Raw genomic sequence first — 21,542 nt, forward strand, 5'->3', positions numbered from 1 at the left:
AGAGGAAACCCAATCCATGGCAGAATTACCTTCGTTTTCTACTCAGATCAAATGTTTGACTCCTAATAAGTTCAGGAAAACAGGCGAGAGAAGCAGCGCATAAGGCCGTCCAGGACTGTATCCAAGTGAGGGCAGAAAGGGCAGCTGTGATTGCCAAATAAGTAGTGTGTGGGCAGTGGCATAGCGTGGGGGGTGCAGGGGGGCCGGCCGCACCGGGCGCAACATCTGGGGGTTAGGGTTAGGGGGCGCAAATCCACGGGTTAGGGGGCACAAATTACTTGCCTTGCCCCGGGTGCTGACAACCCACGCTACGCCACTGTGTGTGGGCATGGGATTGTGAAGGGGGTGAGGGAATCTGGAACAATTCAGAGCTAGCTCACTTGCAAATAGGTTTAGGGTTGCAACATAAGGGTGACAGATTAACTGGAAAGTATTTTCTGCAAGAAAACACCAGTGCATATACCAAATTCCTACGAACTTTTAAGAGGATTTACAAAATATTGTAATATTCAGCCTTGGAATATGTCAAGTAATTCAGGAAAAGGTGGGGAAGACGCGAGTGCTTGGATGAGTTAACTGCCCAAATTTTGTTGCTAAAAGTTAGAACAACCTGCAACACCAGCAGCTCTTGTCAAATGTCCTGATTTCAGTGGCAATCTTCCCGTTTGAGTTGCTGTTGACAGAGAGATTTAGGGATTTTGTGTGTTTTTTAATGGTAATCACCCTTTGCTCTTGGAACTGGCTGGTTAGTTGCCTAGAGAGTGACTTGGTGGTAGCAAGAGAAATGTCTGCTTGTTTGGTTTTGGACTCTTCCTTGTTAAGTATTAAGAAAGATGCCTGGAAAAGGCTCCCGTTTAGCAGGTCACATTGTTGGCTGCCTAAATAAGCTTTTCCTCCTGGCTGTTGCTTTCTGTGCAAAGAAGTTTCCAGGGACCGTGGGAGAGACCTATTCAACCCCTCGCACCCTCTGCAATATCCTGCAAACGTCTCCCTCTCCTGATATTTCCCACCCTGTTTTCCCCAGCTAGGTTCCAAGGCAATAAGCAAGAGAGTAAAATGGTGGAATCTGGAGGACGAATGAGGGGTTTCAGGAAGAATTAAGCTACGCTCTCCCTCCAATGTTTCCGAACACCAGTTTCTGGAAACCATAGGAGGGGAGAATGTCATTGTGTTCATGTCCTGCTCCTGGGTTTCCCAGAGGCATCTAGCAGGCCACTGTGAGAACAAGATGCTGGACTAGATGGGCTGCTGGCCTAAACCTGCAAGCTCTTCTTATATTCATTCTTCCTACTGTCCAGTTTTTTAGAAGACATCTGAAGGCAGTCCTGTTTAGGGAAGTTTTTAATGTTTGATGTGTTATTGTGCTTTTAATATTCTGTTGGGAGCTGCCCAGAGTGGCTGGGGAGGCCCAGCCAGGTGGGCGGGGTATAAGTCAAAAAATATATTTATTTTACTTTTATTACTACTACTATATTACTACTGCACACATTTGCAAGCATGCCTGTGTTGCCTCACACAGTGTCCTACATTCATTATAGAGTTGTGTGTGAAATAATTACTGTGCGTAGCATTAAGAAAGGTTGTCCACGGCATCTCTCTGTTTGCCTCTCAGATCTGCCCTCCATTTCAACCCTGCTGCCTTGGGTGGAAGCAGGAGGCAATGTTTCCTTCCCAACGTTTGATTTAATGTTCTTGATATCTTTGCATCTAGCAACTGTGGGGCGGGAGGAATCCGGAGGGAGCCTGTGGAGCATCAACCCTTGCCTTGGTTCCCATTGGCTCCTCTGCTGAGTCCGACCCTCACCCCCTCAGCATGGCTAATTCCTCTGTGGGTCAAGCTGCCTTTCTGGCAGGTGCACTGCTGTTTACTGAAGCTCTTACTGAGGAAGCATTTAAAGGAACTCCGCAGTTTGGAAAGGATCAGCCAAACCCTTCACCTTTGCAGCTTAAAGGAACTGGGTGGTGGTGGTGGTGGTGAAGGAGGAGGAGGAGAAGAAGAAAGGGATCCCAGAATCAGGGAAATAAAACTCTGAAAATTCAGCTGAATGTGGTTTTTTACAAGCTCTGTAAACATACTGCATTTTTTTTTTGCTGGAAATCTGCATTCACAATTCACACAAGTGTATATACTGAAGGTTAGCAGGTGTTGGTTTGCACATTTTCAAAAACTGTGAATGAGGAAGGTGTGAACTGAATTGAATTCATCCTTGATTAATCTTGTTAGCAAACTGCAAACTGTCCCTTGCCCTGCCTTGCCGATAAGCTGGAGGAAAGAGCTGCTGCTGAAAGCGCCCCATCTTTGAAAAGGGGGTCTACAGAGCCATACGTTTCACAGGGAGATGGAGAAATACCTTTAGACCAGGGGTGTAAAGAAATCAAAACAGTCCTTATTTATGAAAATGAACTCACCCTGGGGAGGGGGCAGGGAAAGGATTGGACAAATAACTCTCCCACCTTCGCTTCCATTTTGTAGCATGGGAATGTGGGGGCTTCCACAATATCGTTTGGAGGGCAGGCCCCAAAGGATGTAAAGTCATTAGGGATTCAGAAACACACTTCTTCCAGCAGCCGAGCTTATCTAAGTGAGACCTCAACAAACCAAGCTTAACTATGTTTAGCTTCTCAGTCTGTATTGTGTGTGAAATAGGGATAATTTTGTGGCAGAACATACAGGGCTTTCCCATCTCGCCCTGTCCTCAGATTCTTCTTAAAGGAGGAAGAGCACTCTACTTATGCTCAGAGGAACACAGCCCTTAATTTTTTCTTTTAATATAGAAAATAATCATAAGCAAAGTGAGCATTTAATATGAAAAAACCCCATTCAGCAAATGCGCTGCGGAATTCACAGTATTCTAGCACTGGTAAAATTGTACTTGCAAGAGATTCATGGCTGGATCAGGGCACCAGAAAGTGAAAAACGATAGGATGTTTTGATTTCCATGTTTCTGAAGTGGTGTTTGTTCCCAAAAGCAGCCTATCTGCACCAAGACAGCAGTCCTAATCCTAGATGCATAGCAGTAAATCCCACTCAATTCAGTGAGGCTTACTCCCAAGTAAGTGGCATTAGCATTTCAGTCTTAATCTGCTGAATTTTGAAAAGCAATGAAATGCACTGCTCATTTCTGATCTTTTGACATGGAAAGAAGCTGTCTCCTTTTTTGCTTTTGCATTGAATTTTTTATTATATTTCCACAGCAAGCATTACAAGCGCAAACAAGAAAACATTGTTCAATACACAGGTGTGTTGCATATTTAAATACATTCAGGAATTACTTCATAGCGCATGTCAATTTCCATCCACCTGAAAGAAATTTAGAAGTGATGGCTTTTGTTAATTCTGTGAAATTTTTAACTGTCTTCTCAAGTTAAAGTCTGAGCATCTTTGCTGAAGGGGGGGTGGGGGGAGAACCACCTGGATTTGGCTGCCTGTTTTTCAGCATCTCCAAACTTAATAAAAAAGTAAAATTAAATTTAAGTTTCCTTTCCTCCCCCAGCACTAAAGTTTTCTTCACTTTCAGCTAAACTGTCCCTCCCTTGGGCCTGAGTGAGGGAAATGAGTTAGAATGACAAACTTAAACTGAACTGTGAAGGTAGGGAGAATGGCTGAAATCCTAACCCGACTAAGTGGGAACAAGACTTGTCAAATTCAGTGGAACTTAAAGCCCTTAATTTTGAAAGGCACCATGCAAGGAAGGTGGTTGAATTGTAAATACATGTTGATCAATCGAGTGTCTATTGTGTGCTATGAAAAAAATACTTCAAACTATATGCATTTCTGCATTAGTAGATGACAAAATGGAATACTGATTTGTGCAAAATAAACCAATTGCAGTGGCTGAAAGTACAAGTGGAAATCAGGACAGACGGAGGCATTTCAGCACATCCCTACCGAGAGTGAAAATGTTCTGGTGTTTAATATGATCCTTCTCACTAGATGCATTACAGTAAGTTGCATATTGAGTCTTCTTTCTTTCTTTCTTCTCTTCTCTTCATGAATTTCCCTTTCCACTTCCCTTCGTATTTCCCTCTTCATCCTCTCAACCTCTTCTCATTGTACTTATTAGAGTATATTACATGGTGAGCGAAATGAATATAATAAATCATTTACTGCCTTGGCAGCTACTTCCTTTTCCACCTCCTCACGTATTTGCCTCTTCATCTTCTCAATCTCTTCTTTATCTTCCTCTAGCATGTCTTCCGTGTAGCAGGGAGCTGCCTTGTTCTTTTGGACCAGGTAGTCGATCATCTCAAGCAGTTCGGCCACCTGCTCCTCTCTTTCCTGCCCTTTTGCCTTGTTGTTGAAAGCCAGGCATCTCCCGCCACACTGAGCGATCTGGTTCTGCAGATCCTGGTCTCCCTCCGCCAAGAACTCTTTGAAAGGCCTACCTTCCAGCTCATCCTTGCGGGTGAACAAGATGATCATGTAGTCCTTGGCTTTGCAGCTGAAGATCTTCTGGATTAACTGAGCAACGGCTTTCTCCTCCTTGCTGAAACGAGTCAGTTGCATGACTTGTATGAGGGCATGGGCTCCTGGGTAGATGTACTTCACGCAGGTCTTGATTTCCTTGGAGGTCACATCTTCTGGAACATTTGTGTCAAAAAAGCCAGGCGTATCAACCACCACAATTCTCCTACAACAAATGACCGTGTCCTCTCTCTGGCACTTTGCTGTCACTGAGGAAGGGGACATGAAGGATGAAAACCTTTTGTCCCCCAGGATGGTGTTGCCTGTTGCGCTTTTCCCAGCTCCAGTTTTGCCCACCAGGGCGATCCTCAGTTCTGCAAGAAAGAGGCAAGAGATGGTGAGCAACTCTTCTGCATTGTCACAAAGGCCAGAGAGGAAACTGAGGAGACCATGGGCACCACCCCTCCCTTGCCCATCTCCATCACCCAGGAGCTGTGGGGAGGGAGAAACAAATCGGTCAAGTTCTCCTTCCCTCAGGTTCTCATTTCTCCAGACTGAAGTTCAGTTCTCCATTTTTTGGCATGACAATCTGTACACATTTTAAGTGCATTTAACCCAATACATGTGCACTTATTCCCACTATAAACATTTCTGCAAGCAATTTCCCGTAATACAATTCATTTCTCCACAGATATATGCAAATTTGTGTGCATTTCCCCCTGTTCTATGCTTTTTCATATATATTTTCATATATATATATTGATTGAACTGCATCTTTTAGCTCGTGTAATAATTGGCTACCTTTCACCCCAGGGTCCCAGGGTGAGTTACAACAATTAAAACACAAAGTTAAAAACAGGCTAAAATTACAGAAATAAGACAGGTGCTAAAGTTAGACACCTCAAGCTTCAAAAGAGGTGCCCCTTCAGCATTTGCCAGAAGCTGCACAATAAAGGCTCCAGGTGCTCCTCTCTGGGGCAGAAGTTCCACATCTATGGGGCCACCACAGAGAAGGTCCTGGGCTGCCACAATCACTGACCTTTTGTAGGTGGTAGAACAACCAAGAGGACCCCTTCCCCCAATCATAGCACCCAAGAGGGTCTGCAGGGAAAGGGGGGGGGTCTTTCAGGTATTGGAGACACGAATCATTTCGGTCTTTAAACACCAATGTGAGCACCTTGAATATGGTCTGGAAACAAACCATGAATCAAGCTAATGTCTCTCCCATGGTTACATTGATTCCATCCAACACCGTCCAGGAATCTGCAAGAATGAGATAAAATCAGCTCGGTCTTACCTGTGCTTTTCCCAGCCATATTCAGACCAGCAGAAAAAATCACAAGCCAATATTCAGGATTTCTAGATTGGAAGCAAAAGGAAACAGAATCAGCCAATGGGGAGCTTTCTGTATTAGGCAGAAATGTGTGCCCCCCCCCAAGAAAAATCTGCCTCACAGAATTCTTTTTCCAATTTAGAGGATCTTCCTAAGTGTCCACTGTCCCAAATATTTGGCCATCATGTGTGTGTTTCACTCTTTTTGTGTTCCATGCCACCCCACTGGCTCATGTTCAGAATAAGACACACGACTCCCAGATTCTGACTAAAACGTCACACCTATGTAGCAAATGTAAAGCATCTCTGCTTCTTCCAAAAGACACTTTAGCTCAACCTTTGGTGAGGCTCCAGAGGATGAGATGACAGTCATGGACTTGTGGAGCAGCCATGATGGCCCCTTCAGACTCACAGGTGGCATCTGAAGGGAGTTTGCTGCCTTCGTATTTGATATGTTTCTCCATAGGATACATTTCTCTGGGGAGCCATGGGGCCACCATTTCCCTCCAGTATGTGCTGAAAGGAAAGGATGTCTTGGGGAGAAATGGCAGGTCCCACAAAACAGGAATGGCCCTCACTGACGGCTGCCCCAGAATGGAGACTGGTCAACTGGGGCAAGAGGGACACTGCCCCACCCAGCCCCCACTTGCTCCTCCTTCCTTCCTTCCTTCCTTCCTTCCTTCCTTCCTTCCTTCCTTCCTTCCTTCCTTCCGCTCTAGGGTGCAGCTGTGAACATCTTCCTCCTCCTCAGCCTCAGAGTTGCCTTGGTAGATGTCAGTAGAGAGGAGGATGGGCACCACAACAGAGAGAGTTGACTCCGCCCATCAGTGGTTCTGGCTCCGCCCATTCTTGGGCTCCCTGCCTCCCACCCCTCCCCCAGTCTGAATGGCCACCCCTGGGACTGGGACTTTCTTTGCCTCAGATCCCAAGATGGAGCTGGCTTTGGCTCACTGTCCAAAGCTCTGGATGTCTTCTTCCCCACTGAGGGAAATGGGAAAATGCCTATCACCTTCGCCCCTCTCCGTTTTATTCCCCTCTGAACCGAGTCCCTGGTCCACACGAGAGAGAGAGAGAGAGAGAGAGAGAGAGAGAGAGAGAGAGAGAATAACGCCCATCAAGCGCAGCTGCTCTCTGACAACGCGGAGAAGAAAGTGCGCTTCTCTTTCTGCGTTTGGGAACCCCAGACGTCGCCTTGCGCAGAGTGGGACCCTTGCTCCGTCTGGCGCAATGTCGCCTGCACTGACTGGCAGGCGCTTCCCAGGCCCAAGTCTCTCCCCCAGCCCCACCTGGAGAGTCCGGGGGTCAAACCTCGGACCTTCTGCATGCAGGGCAGCTGAGCTGATTCTCCCTCCTGGCGAAAGACTCCCTTGCTCTGAGTTTGAGTGCAGAAGGGCTGGAGAGAACAGAGGAGGGAAGGGGGAGAGTTCACTTTGACCGGCAAACCGAGGTCTTGATCCCTGAATTATTTTCCCAGCGCCCTCCAACCCTCCTTTCCCGATTCCCAGTGATTTGGAAAGAGATGCCAACGAAGGATTGATTTTTCAGAGAGGCCCTTTCTCTTTCCTCTCCTTTCTCTATCCAGTTCAATGGAGAGATTTCTTTCTTGCAGGGAGAAGCTGTGTGCCGAAAAATCCCTGGTGTGGGGCAAAAGAAGTCATTTCCATTCCTCCCCCCCTACTGACCTTTTCTTTGTCTTTTTGTTCCAACCCCCCCCCCCCCACACACACACACATTAAAAAATGGCAAAGGAAACACGACAGCTCTAATTTTGGGATTTGTCAGTCTCCATGTCTGCAAATTTCAGGCAATTCTGCCGGGGGGGGGGCGGGGCGAGGAAGGACATGTTCTTTTAAAAATAAACTTTAAAACCCCTAGAAGGATGTTCCTGCAGATTGTCAGCTCCTTTAACTGCAAATTTAATCAAAAGGAAAAGATTTATGATTATACACGCAAGCCAAAGTTTTGCTTCCGAGAGCTCTAACCCAGCCTCTAGCAACAGGTCAAACAAAGCAGACCTTGAGCATCTCTGAGGCAGGTTGAGATACAGAAGACTTAAAGTCAAACCTTGTGGCTGCTGCTCCGTCTCACAAATACCAACCTGTGGTCCGTCTGAGGTGTGGGTCTCCCTCTGTGTGGGTCTCCCTCTGTGTGGGTCTCCCTCCGTGTGGGTCTCCCTCCGTGTGGGTCTCCTCCTCCTCCTCCTGCTCTTGGGTGCTTCTCCCAGAACTGCAGGAGACCAAATGCAGCTCCTCTTAAATTTTCCTCCCAGAGGGCAGTTTTGTCCTCTCCTGTAGCCAATAGAAACAGATATGCAATTCCGGGAAGCTGTTTTGGCTTCTCAGAACATGATCTGGCTGCTAGCCATGAATGCTTTTGGGGTGGGTGGGTGGAGCTCATGCTTCCATCTCCATTTTATTCAGCTCAGAACGGAGTCAGCCATCGACAGAGAGGGAGAGAAGAAACTGCAGAGCAGAGGGACCATCGGACACGAGAGTCTTCTTCAAGCTCCAGAGGCACCACAAAGAAGGTACCGTTTCCTTTCTTGGCTTAGGAACATCTGAAGCTCCCTTTGCAAGGAGATGTCACCTGGCTCAGCCATGCCCCACCTGGAGATGCCAGCAGTTGAACCCAGAACCATCTCTATGCAAACCAGATGCTCAGCTGCTGAGCTGTGTCCCCTGCCCCAATTCACATGGAGGAAATAGGAAGCTGTTTTGTACTGAACCAGACTGACTGGTCCATTTAGATTAGTATTGTCCACACTGGCAGTCAGTGGCTTCTGTCACAGAAGGGAGGATATCAGGCCAGGCTGCCAGGGACCCCCAAGGCAGAAGCAGAAGCAGGTAAGGGGGGGGGGGAGAGAGATGCAGCTCTGGCTGGAGGAAGGGAATATCTGGGTGCTTTTTTAAACCATTTGAACACTGGTGAGGGCGAAGCAAGTATGCATGCAGATGTAGAGGGTGGGAAGATTCTGGGAAGAGATTGTGAAGAACAAAGTGTTAGGCATGTTTATTTATTAATGCTTATACACCTGTTGGTTGTTAAAAATACCCCCACACCCTCAAAGCCGTTCCCAAAAAGATACAACAATGAAATTATCAATAGGAAAAATTAGCAAACGTAATTTAGAACCAATCCTTGTAAAAAAAGTCATCAACTGCCTCCGTAGTAATTGAATCCCAAACCTGCAGGGGCAGAATTGTGGGATGTGAAACACAAGAGCAGTCAAGTACAACATTCCTAGAGTGAACATGTTTACACATGGGGAGGGATGTTTGTCCAGCCAGCAGGTAAACTTCCTGTTTCCATCTGGGCTGGGACAGACTTCCTCTGCATGTGACTAGAGGTGGGCGTGGCCTCACCTGTGCAGGTAACGACAAAAGCACAGGGCAGGGCAGCCATCTCTCTCTTTCACCACATGCATCGAAGACACAACATCTACTAAGCCAAAGATGCCATCTTGGCCTCCAGCCAATAGAGGACAAAGGGACTGTCTTCTTATGAGATAGATTCCAAGTGTATATTACTTCATTAAGCTAAGTCTGCCTTCTGGGATCTGAATGTGAGCAAACTCTTTTTTATACTTTTGTAGAAGACTGTGTCCTGTCTTATCTTTTATGAGGGAAAAAGGGGAAATACCAGAACAGTTATTATAGAGGCTTTAGCCGCTGCAAACTTAAAATAAGGGGAATGTTAACACAAGTTAGATAAGGATATAGTCAGACAATATATCCTCTCCTGCATCCCTGAACATTCCCATAAGAATATGGAGAGGAGTTTGTGCAAAGTCATACTGTTTTGCATGAGCTAATGAACTTCATTTTCTGGTTCTCTTCCAGCTCAGCAATCTGCCCGGACAATGGATAAATGGAGAGCAGAAGTTAGAGGTAAGTCTCTCCCTTCTCCTGACCCTCCTCTGAAAGAACCACGTGATGGGAATGGGGAAGGCTGGACCATTTGTGGGCCACAGTTGGAAGGGTGAGGTGACCCCAGGTGCTTAGGGGAATTGTTGCAGTGTATGGACCCTGGATGGTGGCAATTCAGGGGTGAATTCCCAGGCAGGAGGCAGGTCCACAAATCTGGAATTGAGCAGCCCACTCTCCCTTAAGGAACAAGACTTAGTGGTGCTGCAGGAATAGTTGTTGACTTGGGTCTCTAAGGTGTGAGTGTGGCCAGGTCAATATTGTTTTCACTCCTGACTGACATGCCAGCTTAGGGTCTTTCTTGAGAATAAGAACCTGGGTAGTATTTCTACGAGGTAATCTCTCAGTTGGGCTACTGCAACATGCCATGAAACTGACATCCCTTTAAAACTGTTCAGTGCTGGATTCCTAGACATCTTCCTAAGTTCTTTCCAGAGACCGCCAAAGCACACGAGAACAGAAGCCTCAATGAAGATCTACGGATTGTTCTTGTCGGGAAGACGGGAGGAGGGAGAAGTGCCACAGGAAACACCATTTTGGGGAAGAAGACCTTTGAGTCCAAACTCTCCCCGAAGCCAGTGACCGAGACTTACAGCAGAGAGGTCCGAGCAGAGAGGTGGAAGGGGAAACAAGTAGTCGTCATTGACACTCCAGACATTTTTGATGCTCGTCCTCAAAGACAGCATGATATTCCGGAAGTCCAGAAGTGCCTCTCTCTCTGTGAGCCAGGTCCCCATGCCCTGGTGTTTGTGACGCAGGCCGGCCGTTTCACCGAGGAAGACACTGTGGCCATGAAGAGGGTGGAGGAGGTCTTTGGCCCAGAGGCCACAAAGTACATGATTGTCTTGTTCACCCGCAAAGAAGACCTAGAGACAGAAAGTCTAGAGGAGTACATAGAGCTATCTGGAAACAGAGCCCTGCAGGATTTGGTGAGGAAATGCAAGGGCCGTTGCTGCGCTTTCAACAACAGAGCAACAAGAGATGAGCAGGAGCCACAAGTGAAGGAGCTGCTGGTGAAAATCGAGCAGATGATGATGGACAACCAGAACAAGCCTTTCCTTGAGCTGTTTCCAAGAAGACGTACAAGAAGCGCAGCTGAAATGAAACCAGAGGAAGAAGCAATGGACACAGACAAAGGAGGACCTAGTGTATTCCCTGAAGGTAGAGTCAAATTATGATTCAGAAGCAGTTAGAGACCTCCCTGAGTTGAGTTTCCCTTCCCTAAAGAAACCCACCAAATACCTGCATTTCTTCTTTGTACTAGTAAGAGCTCAAAGGGGAGCAGAATTCTGCACCTAGAAGGGGGTGGCTCTGTAACTTGCTAACATTTTGCAAACTATGGAGATGGGTGCAAGAGTTTGCTTGCTTTATGCAATTCAGCACATGAGACCTATGCAGGCATTTGATTCACACATGCAAACCATGTGCCCAGCAACCCAATGGTTGGAAATTCTGGGTCATTGGGGCTCCTGGTTGTGGGGTGGCTTCTAATTGTGTTTGCTGAAGGTGCTTAGAAGCCCCTTCAGACCCTGTTTCATAATGTCCAGAGTGGAGTCAGTGCTAGCCAGGACATAGGCAGATGGACATCTGTGTTCTTCCTCCTGGCTACATATGGGAGAATCTCTTAAGTTTTGACTTCTCTCTCCTTCTCACTTTCCCCCCAAATTAAGCACAGCTCTCCACATTTCAACATATACCCTAGTATATACATTTTCCTACACCTTACTTGGCTGCTCTGACATGGAGAAATGTCAATTTCAATGGATGGTTGTTTTGGTTTGAATATTGTTTCAGAAAGTTTGAATCGGATCACCAGGGGAAGAGACTCCACAATCGCATCCTCACCACTGGGAAGCCCTGGCCACACCACATCACTGGGGCACCCTGAGCCTCCCCAACCAACAGGACAGGAAGAAAGGAACCCCCTGCCAATCCCAGGAGAATCTGGGATGGCCAATGGAGGGAGAAGTGCTCCAAGGAACCCAGGTTGGGTTGGACTTGAAAGCACTGGATAACACCTTAAATGGGGACCAGAAAGATTCAGACAGCCCTGAATGTTGCTTCAGTTGACACTGAGATATTATCCACACTTAAATTTTACCCACCACATTCCAAGCACACATCCATGATTTGAAACTGTGTCTGAGAATGTTCATTTGTTTGTTTGTGTGGGATGTGAAACACAAGAGCAGTCAAGTACAACCTTCCTAGAGTGAACATGTTTACACCTGGGGAGGAATGTTTGTCCAGCCAGCAGGTAAACTTCCTGTTTCCATCTGGGTTGGGACAGACTTCCTCTGCATGTGACGAGAGGTGGGTGTGGCCTCACCTGTGCAGGTAACGACAAAAGCACAGGGCAGGGCAGCCATCTCTCTCTTTCACCACATGCATCGAAGAAGCAACATCCACTGAGTGAAAGATGCCCTCTTGGCTCCCAGGCAAGAGAGGACAAAGGGACTGTCTTCTTATAAGATAGATTCCAAGTGAATGTTACTTCATTAAGCTAAGTCTGCCTTCTGGGATCTGATTGTGAACAGAATGTGAGTAAACTCTTTTTTATACTTTTGTAAAAGACTGTGTCGTCTCTTCTATTTTATGAGGGAATAAGGGGAAATTACCAGAATAGTTACTATAGAGGTTTTAGCGACCCTGAGCAAACACTGCCGTTGCAAACTTAAAATAAAGGGGAATGTATTACTCTGCTGAAATTGGGGAACTTCTTAACACAAGTTGGATAAGGATATAATCAGACAATATATCCTCTCCTACATCCCTGAACATTCCCACAGTTTGTTGCCGTGAGGTTTCCCCACAACAACTGACTGTGTAAACCTGAATCAAAGCAAATGTCATAGACTCATAGAATTGGAAGGGAGCCCCAGTGCCATCTAGTCCAACTGCCTCCAATGCAGGAATCTCAGCTCAAGCATCCCTGACAGGTGGCCATCCAACCTCTGCTTAAAAACCTCCAGGGAAGGAGAGTTCACAACCTCCCGAGGGAGACCGTTCCACTGTCAAACAGCTCTCACTCAGAAAACTCTTCCTGCTGTTTAGTCGAAATCTCCTTCCTTGTAACATGTAATGTCAATTCAGGTTTCCCATGTGGCAATGTTCAGGAATGCAGGAGAGGATATATTGTGAGATTATATCCTTATCCAACTTGGGCTAACAAGTTCCCAAAATATCAGCAGAGTAGGACATTCCCCTTTTAAGTTCGCAACGGTAACGTGTGCTCAGGTTTGCTAGAACCTCTATAATAATTACTCTGGTAATTTCCCCTTTGTTCCCTCTTAAAATAGAAGACACGACACAGTCTTTTATAAAAGTATAAAAAGAGTTTACTCACGTTCTGTTCACAATAGGATCCCAGAAGGCAGACAGCTTAAAAAGGTTACATACATTTAGAATCTATCTTGTAGCAAGATAGTCCTTATCTCCTCTCTTGGCTGGGAGCCAAGAGAGCATCCTTAGATGTTTCCTCATCGAAGGAAGATGGCAGAGAGAGAGAGAGTGGCTGCCTGCCCTGTGCTTTTGTCATTACCTGCACAGGTGGGGCCACACCTACCTCTGGTCACATGTGGAGGAAGTCCATCCCCAGGAAGTTTACCTGCTTGCTGGACAGACATCCCTCCCCATGTTCTAACATGTACACTCTAGGAATGTTGTCATTGACTGCTCCTGTGTTTACATCCCACATACCCCTTCTCAGGCAATACAACATACACAAAACATAAACAACTTTATTCAACCACCCAGAGTCCCAGCTTGACACGTAGATTCTGGAAACTCTCTCTTGGTAGGGGTTTCGTCAGGATTTCAGCAGTCATCTCTTGGGTGCTGCAGTAGGATAGCTTTACAAGTCCATCCTGGATCATCTGGCGTATGTAGTGGTATTTAACCCCAATGTGTTTTGTTCTGGCCAGGAACTTCTCACTCTGCGTCAACTTCAGGCAACTCTGATTGTCCTCTAGCAAGCTGACAGGCCCTTTCCTCACCAACCCAAAGTCCTTTATGAGTTGATCAAGCCAGGCGATCTCTCTGCAGGCTTCTGTTGCTGCAACGTATTCTTATTCTGTGGAAGATAATGCTACACAGCTCTGTTTATAACTGCCCCATGCAACAGGTCCATCCCCAAACATAAAAACATGACCACTTGTTGATTTATACTCAGCATTATCCCCAGCCCAATCAGCATCAGTATGCCCAACCAACGTAGGGTCTCTTGACGGCTGGTAACCTTAATTTGCAATTCATGGTACCCTTCAAATATCGCACCACCCTTTTTACACCTGCCCAATCATGCTCAGTGGGAGAATTCACTTTTCTGCTAAGAATCCCCACAGCATTAGCTAAGTCAGGTCTACATGTGGTAACTACCGTATTTTTCGCTCTATAACACGCACCTGACCATAACACGCACATCGTTTTTAGAGGAGGAAAACAAGGGGAAAAATATTCTGAATGAAACAGTGGACGTATCATTTTTGTGCTTCATGCTGTGGCCACAGACATGTGATCTGATGGTGAATTTGGGGTGACCCAATGCAAAAATCCTGAGAATCCCTGTGGATCCATGCTTTGTAACCACGTTTTTGCACCATTGCAGCCCCAGGCAACAGTGGGTGCGTGATTTTTTTGGGGGGGCAGGCTGTAGCCATGGGCATGCTGTGTGCTCTGATGGTGAATTTGGGGTGACCCAATGCAAAGATCCTGAGGATCCATGTGGATCCATGCTTTGTAACCACATTTTAAGTGGGGAGGGAAGGAAAAACACAGAAGGCTAAGAATGCAGGAGAGGGCTATAACGTGAGGAAAGGAAGGCAAAAGTTTCCCCCCACCCACCCACACAAGCCAGCCAGCGTGCGCTCTCTCTCTCTCTCCCTCTTTAAATGGAAGAAAGCATATTTGAATGCTGTGTGTCTCCAAAAACAAAAAGCAGGAAGTCAAATCAGAATTTTAAGCCGAACCTGTAGTCTCTCTTCCCTTCACAAACATTGTTCCTCCGGAGCAGGGACAGGATAGAAGGACGGACGCTCTGCTTTCCCTCTCTACTTGCCTGGAGGGGAGGGGCTTTCCCTGCTCTTTGTTCGGACGCTCTGCTTTCCCTCTCTACTTGCCTGGAGGGGAGGGGCTTTCCCTGCTCTTTGTTCGGACGCTCTGCTTTCCCTCTCTACTTGCCTGGAGGGGAGGGGCTTTCCCTGCTCTTTGTTCGGACGCTCTGCTTTCCCTCTCTACTTGCCTGGAGGGGAGGGGCTTTCCCTGCTCTTTGTTCGGACGCTCTGCTTTCCCTCTCTACTTGCCTGGAGGGGAGGGGCTTTCCCTGCTCTTTGTTCCGTTTGAGCAAACACAGCAAGGAAACAGAGAGGGCGGGCAGTAAGACCCTGAGGCAGAATGCAGGAAAGCTGCCACTTGCTCTCTTCAGGCTTCCCTTCTCCCTGAAGCGCGGTTTGATTTTTGCCTCATTTTTCGGCTCCAGGGACCACACATTCGCTCCATAACACGCACAGACATTTCCCCTTCCTTTTTAGGAGAAAAAATCTGCGTGTTATAGAGCGAAAAATACGGTAAATACAAAAGTTTACTAATCGCCGACCTGTAGTTACTGTTGTCTGGCAACCGCTTTGAATCCTGCTGATTCTTCAAGAAGTCAGTAGCCATTGGTGTAACAACTGGGTGTGTGTCTTGCATCTGCATGTGCTCAATTAGCTCGTGGATCTTTTGTCTCTGGCTGAGAAGAAATGAGCCGTCCTCTTCTCTCTCCACTTGGATCCCGAGGTAGTACTGAACATCTCCTAGCTCCTTGACCTCCACCTCTTTGCTAAGGTGTTTTACTATCACTTGCTGTGGCAATAATCAGGTCATCAACAAATGCTAGGAAATATGAAAATTGTCCATTATTTGACTTGCTGTACAAGCACTTGTCAGAATCGCCTTGCTTGTACCTAAGTTGCGTCAGCATGTTATGCAACTTCTGGTTCCAGGCTCTAGCAGCCTGTTTAAGTCCATAAAGTCCTTTCTGGAGTTTGCACACTAAATGTGCCTCATGTGGTTTTACAAAACCTTTGGGCTGTTTCATGTAAATTTCCTCAGAAATCTGCCCATAAGAAAAGCAGTAGCAATGTCAATGTGTTTTACCCTCATTTGCTTGGAGGCTGCAATGCTCAAAAGCATTCTTACGCAGCTATACCTCACAGTTGGTGCAAAAACTTCATCATAGTCTTCACCAAAACGTTGTGAAAATCACTGTGCTACAAGTCTAGCTTTGTCGCGCTGCACTTCTCCTTCTGACCCCTTCTTAACCTTGAAAACCCATTTACTGCCAATGGCCTTCTTACCGGGAGGCAGCTCAGTGAGTGTCCAGGTCTTGTTCTGATGCAGTGCATCCATCTCCTCCTGCGCGGCCTTCCTCCAGAGACTGGCTTCTGCAGCTGGCATCTCCTGTATCTCTTCCCAAGTGGAAGGTTCCTGCGGAAACGCCGACCCTGCAAAGTAGGACAGCTGTAATGGTGGGACACCTCTGTTGGCTCTGGACGAGCGCCTGACCTCTGGTTCTGCGACCGCATCAGCTTCCTCATCTTCCTCCAACGCAGGCATGTCCCCATCTGAGTCCTCTTCGTCTCTGGTGCCACCAGGGTTCTGGTCTTCTACGTCTGTAGGGGGCGCTGTAACACTCGAAGGCAGATTAGTAGTTTTTGGGGTTTCAGAAGGGAAATATACAAACTCTTGAGTCCTTTCTGACTCATCGGAAGAGTCCACAACACTATTCTTAGTGTCGGCTTTTCCATATTCATCAAAATAAACTGCATGGTATGCATTTGTCTTACCAGTTTGTAAGTCCATAATTTTGTATCCTTTGCCTCCAGAAGCATATCCCACAAGGATACCTGCTTTTGCCCAGGAGTCAAGTTTGTGTCTGTGTTCTTTGGGCACGTGGAAGTAACACGGACTTCCAAACACACGTATGTGCGACAGATTGGGAGCTTTCCCATGCCAAAGTTCAAATGGTGTGCGCTCTGCTCCTTTTGTTGGCAGTCTATTCTGCAAATAGACCGACGTGTACACTCCTTCGGCCCACAGCTTCTGTGGCAAACATGCATCCTTTAGCATGCACCTTGTCATGTCCATAATGGACCTAAACTTTCTCTCAGCTATGGCATTCTGCTGTGGTGTGTAAGGAATTGTGGTTACGTGTGCAATTCCTTCCTTGGCCAGGAGAGCCTGCATTTCATTTGAGCAGTACTCACTTCCATTGTCGCTCATTAACACAGCTGGAGCTCTCTGGAACTTATTCTTGACCATGGCAATGTAATCCTGGAGCTTCTCCACTGTCTCACTCTTCTCTTTGAGGAAATATACAACACAAAATCTTGAAAAGTCATCCAGAAATATTAAAATATATCTATTCTTTCCCAGTGAGGGAACATTCATGGGTCCACATAAGTCAGTGTGCACTATGTCAAGAACTTGGTTGCTTCTTTGTTCTGCACAACGTGGAAATGAAGGTTTTACAGCCTTCTCAGTAATACAGCTTATGCACTTTGCTGGAGCTTTGTTGCTCTGCTTTACCTGCAAACCTCTTACAAGATCTCGTTTCTGTAGATCCAGAATGACGTTGGTGTCCCTGTGTCCAAGCCTTCTGTGCCACAGGTCCAGATCTGCCTCATCCTTCTGGCTGGAATGTGCCACTTTTGCAGACTGGTTCTCTGGAAGATTAATCTCATATACACCATTTATTAGCTTTGCTTGAGCAAACACTTTGCCATTTTTAGTCACATTACATTCTCCATTTCCAAATGTGATCTGGAAACCTTTCTTCTCTAAAGTGGACACACTGATTAAATTGCAGCTCAGCTCTGGTACGTACAAAACTCTACAGATTGTGTTCTCAGTGGATTCATTGTTTATATTGCATTTCAGACTCATGCAACCTGTACCTTTTGCTTTAACAATGTTGCCATCTGCAATCTCAATTTCAGATCTGTCTACATCATTTATCTCATTAAAATAGTCCTTTTCATATGAAAAATGAGAGCTCACACCTGAATCTATGATCCATTTATTACGTTTATTTTCACGATTCTGGACAGTTAAATTCCTTTCTTCCAGTAGCCATGTGCATTCACATTTCCCCTTCTTTTCCCCTTTTGGCTGAAAGGGTTGGGGTTTCTTTGCCTTAGGAGCTCTGCAGTTCTTTGCAATGTGCCCTTCTTTGTTGCAATTGAAGCAAACCACTTTCTTGGGCATCTCTCTGGACTTTGTAAATTGCCTAGATGCATAATTACTGTCCTTGCTTCTAGCATTTCTCACTGGAGATTCAGCTCTATCTCTGCATTCCTCTTTTAAATGACTGATCAAGTCTTTAAAGGTTAGACCTTCTCTGTGGTCCATGAGGCTTACAAATGCGTTAAATTTTGGTCCAAGCGATGATAATAAGAATGATATATTTGTAATATCATCAAAAGCTTGGGGAGTTAGATCAAACCTCTGAATAATCTTAGTAAACTTAGAATCATAGAATCATAGAGTTGGAAGAGACCACAAGGGCCATCGAGTCCAACCCCCTGCCAAGCAGGAAACACCATCAGAGCACTCCTGACATATGGTTGTCAAGCCTCTGCTTAAAGACCTTCAAAGGAGGAGACTCCACCACACTCCTTGGCAGCAAATTCCACTGTCAAACAGCTCTTACTGTCAGGAAGTTCTTCCTAATCTTTAGGTGGAATCTTCTTTCTTGTAGTTTGGATCCATTGCTCCGTGTCCGCTTCTCTGGAGCAGCAGAAAACAACCTTTCTCCCTCCTCTATGTGACATCCTTTATATATTTGAACATGGCTATCATATCACCCCTTAACCTCCTCTTCTCCAGGCTAAACATGCCCAGCTCCCTTAGCCGTTCCTCATAAGGCATTGTTTCCAGGCCTTTGACCATTTTGGTTGCCCTCCTCTGGACACGTTTCAATTTATCAGTGTCCTTCTTGAACTGTGGTGCCCAGAACTGGACACAGTACTCCAGGTGAGGTCTGACCAGAGCAGAATACAGTGGCACTATTACTTCCCTTGATCTAGATGCTATACTCCCCAGGTACTTAGGGGAATTGTTGCAGTGTATGGACTCTGCGTGGTGGCAATTCAGGGGGCAAATTCCCAGGCAAGAGGCAGGTCCACAAATCTGGAATTGAGCAGCCCACTCTCCCTTAAGGAACAAGACTTAGTGGTGCTGCAGGAATAGTTGTTGACTTGGGTCTCCAAGGTGTGAGTGTGGCCAGGTCAATATATTGTTTTGATTCCTGACTGACATGCCAGCTTAGGGTCTTTCTTGAGAATAAGAACCTGCGTGGTGTTTCTACGAGCTAATCTCTCAGTTGGGCTACTGCAACATGCCATGAAACTGACATCCCTTTAAAACAGTTCAGTCCTGGATTCCTAGACATCTTCCTAATTTCTTTCCAGAGACCGCCAAAGCACACGAGAACAGAAACCTCAATGAAGATCTACGGATTGTTCTTGTTGGGAAGACGGGAGGAGGGAGAAGTGCCACAGGAAACACCCTTCTGGGGAAGAAGACCTTTGAGTCCAAACTCTCCCCGAAGCCAGTGACCGACACTTACAGCAGAGAGGTCCGAGCAGAGAGGTGGAAGGGGAAACAAGTAGTCGTCATTGACACTCCAGACATTTTTGATGCTCGTCCTCAAACACAGCATGATATTCCGGAAGTCCAGAAGTGCCTCTCTCTCTGTGAGCCAGGTCCCCACGCCCTGGTGTTTGTGACGCAGGCCGGCCGTTTCACCGAGGAAGACACTGTGGCCGTGAAGAGGGTGGAGGAGGTCTTTGGCCCAGAGGCCACAAAGTACATGATTGTCTTGTTCACCCGCAAAGAAGACCTAGAGACAGAAAGCCTAGAGGAGTACATAGAGCTATCTGGAAACCGACCTCTTCAGGATTTGGTGAGGAAATGCAAGGGCCGTTGCTGCGCTTTCAACAACAGAGGGACGGGAGAGGAAAGGGCCAGCCAGGCGGAAGAGCTGCTGTCTCTGATTGAGAAGGTGGTTCAGGAGAACGGGGACCAGCCGTATCTCAAGCCGCGTCCGATGGAGATGTCACTGAGGTCAGATGGAAGGAATCCTGGGGAGACTTCAAAGCAAACAGCAGCAGGGGAACCAGTGGAAGATGAAATGAATGCTGGAGGAATCCCCAAAGGGCAGCGGAAGAAGAAATCAAAGAAGGTAGGGTGCAAAGAATGAGAATGGGGCCCCTGTCTTCTCCAATTGCTGATATCTTAAATGGTAGCCAAATTCAGACTTGGAAAAGGAGGATGGAACAGGGCTGTTTTCAGTTGCTCCAGAGGGTAAGAGCTGAACAAGCAGCTCAAAAGTAAAATGAAAAATGAAAGCATTAGGAAGAACTTTATGTTTCTGGGGAAGAATTTATTAATTTAATGCATTTATATCCCACCTTTTCTTCCAAGATCAAGGTGGCACACGCGGTTCTCCCCCCCTCATTTAACCCCCCCAAATGCTATTTCATTAGAAGTTTTTAAGCAGAGGCAGGGGGGGAGGGCTCCCTATCGAGAGACCACAGAAGTGTTGGGCTAGATGACGTTTGAGGTTCCTTCCATGAGCTTAAGGGGGGAAAGGTAAATTCTTGCTTATTTAAGAACTCCCTCCTTCTCCCCCTTGACATCTTTTCCCCTTTCTCTTGACTCCACACCAATCACTTACGGTTTGTTTCCAACAGGCATTTAGTTTCCTTCGTTCGTAGTTTGTCCCAGAATCCGGAGAAGCTTCCAAAGAAGGCAGAGGAGGAGCAGGAAGATCTCGTCCTCCAATGTAAACGGAAGCAGTATCATCAATAAACACAGCAGGATAATTTGCGTTCTCCCCTCATTATTGCACGTCCTCCGCGTGGCACTATTCCTTCATCCCCCTTGCCTTCACAACCTCCTTAAGCCTAAAGTGGGTTTCACATTTTGGATCCATGGAATTCTGTGGCTTATCCACACTTCCTCTTGTTTTTCTGCCTCTCCACAGGAAACCCTCTCCTTGGCGCTCAGTTGGAGCAAACCTGATGCTTCTCATATCCATTTGGGCAGATTTCCTTTCCCTCCCCCCCCCCCCATAAGTTGACATGACTCCTACTTTCTCCTGCTTCCTCTCATTGGTAACAAACACACAGCAGATCGGGGGGGGGGGAGTGAGTGTCTTCTGCACCCTCCTTTTGAGTCTGCAGAACCACCCGCTTCTAATACTTGCCCTTTGGAAACAAAACAAACTCTTGCAATGTTTTATTTATTGTCAAAAGGAAGGTCTGTGCTATTTTGCAACCACTTGGAAATTACCCCAGGGGCTGATGGGTGAACTGGGGTTTACTGGTATTTTGAAATATATGGTGGGAGCCATATATTCATGTCATATTTGGTGGTAACAGCAGTGAAAGAAGATGGTTTTGCTACAGACTGTTTGTACTAAATTTGAATATTTTCCATTCATCAAGCTGCATAAATTCTCTAGTTGCTCAGATATTAGAATGTGATTCTAAGATTGGTTCCCTTCACATGCATCTCAGCAGTGCCAGAAGCTCCTCCCTGGTAGAAGCAGAGAGGCAAAGAACTGTCCATCCCATAATGACCCCAAGGTCGCTTCCAGTAGTGTTAGAAACTGAGAAATGAAAGCTATGAACTCAATGGCACCTTAAACCGAGGTTATGGGAGCAACAACGGAATGTCTAGGTGCGCTTTTTTAATAACAAGAATACAAAACTGAAAAGGAATAGACTGCGGCTAAAATATTATCTTCATTTTTCACATGGTCTCGTCCTTCCCCTGCCCACCCCACTAATATTCTTAAGAGGGTCTCTTCTTCAGAGAGTAGCTGGAAGTCGGGAGGC

General features: G+C 46.4%; 3 protein-coding genes across 7 annotated transcripts in view; 1 reads left to right on the forward strand and 2 right to left on the reverse strand.

The window, feature by feature from the left end:
• LOC308569663 (GTPase IMAP family member 7-like) overlaps nucleotides 1-7,963 on the reverse strand; it is a 162,793-nt gene extending 154,830 nt beyond the window's left edge. The window contains exon 1 of one of the 2 annotated variants that reach the window (XM_081163858.1): nucleotides 7,904-7,963. The gene's annotated coding sequence lies outside the window, so the exon portion shown is untranslated. Of the gene's footprint in view, nucleotides 1-7,899 lie in introns of both variants that reach the window. The other variant, XM_081163859.1, reaches the window with a different exon arrangement.
• LOC308569653 (GTPase IMAP family member 4-like) lies at nucleotides 1,472-8,134 on the reverse strand (the record flags this gene model as incomplete). 4 transcript variants are annotated; one of them, XM_081163827.1, is made up of 4 exons in its annotated part: nucleotides 1,472-4,779; nucleotides 5,703-5,764; nucleotides 7,053-7,130; nucleotides 7,836-8,134. In XM_081163827.1, 4 exons carry the CDS (start codon nucleotides 8,132-8,134, stop codon nucleotides 4,061-4,063), a joined length of 1,158 nt encoding a protein of 385 aa, XP_081019953.1. In that variant the 3' UTR covers nucleotides 1,472-4,060. The 4 variants fall into 4 exon arrangements, with proteins under 4 accessions (XP_081019953.1, XP_081019954.1, XP_081019956.1 ...); XM_081163828.1 differs by lacking the exon at nucleotides 7,053-7,130; XM_081163830.1 differs by lacking the exons at nucleotides 7,053-7,130; nucleotides 7,836-8,134 and adding an exon at nucleotides 6,075-6,532.
• LOC308569575 (GTPase IMAP family member 8-like) lies at nucleotides 8,105-20,432 on the forward strand (the record flags this gene model as incomplete). The annotated part of the gene is made up of 5 exons (XM_081163674.1): nucleotides 8,105-8,264; nucleotides 10,096-10,821; nucleotides 11,455-11,646; nucleotides 19,110-19,882; nucleotides 20,394-20,432. 5 exons carry the CDS (start codon nucleotides 8,105-8,107, stop codon nucleotides 20,415-20,417), a joined length of 1,875 nt encoding a protein of 624 aa, XP_081019800.1. The 3' UTR covers nucleotides 20,418-20,432.
• Between the last annotated feature and the right edge of the window lie 1,110 nt (nucleotides 20,433-21,542).

The sequence above is a fragment of the Podarcis bocagei genome (assembly GCF_964188305.1).
Source record: "Podarcis bocagei genome assembly, chromosome: 12".
NCBI lineage: Eukaryota > Metazoa > Chordata > Lepidosauria > Squamata > Lacertidae > Podarcis > Podarcis bocagei.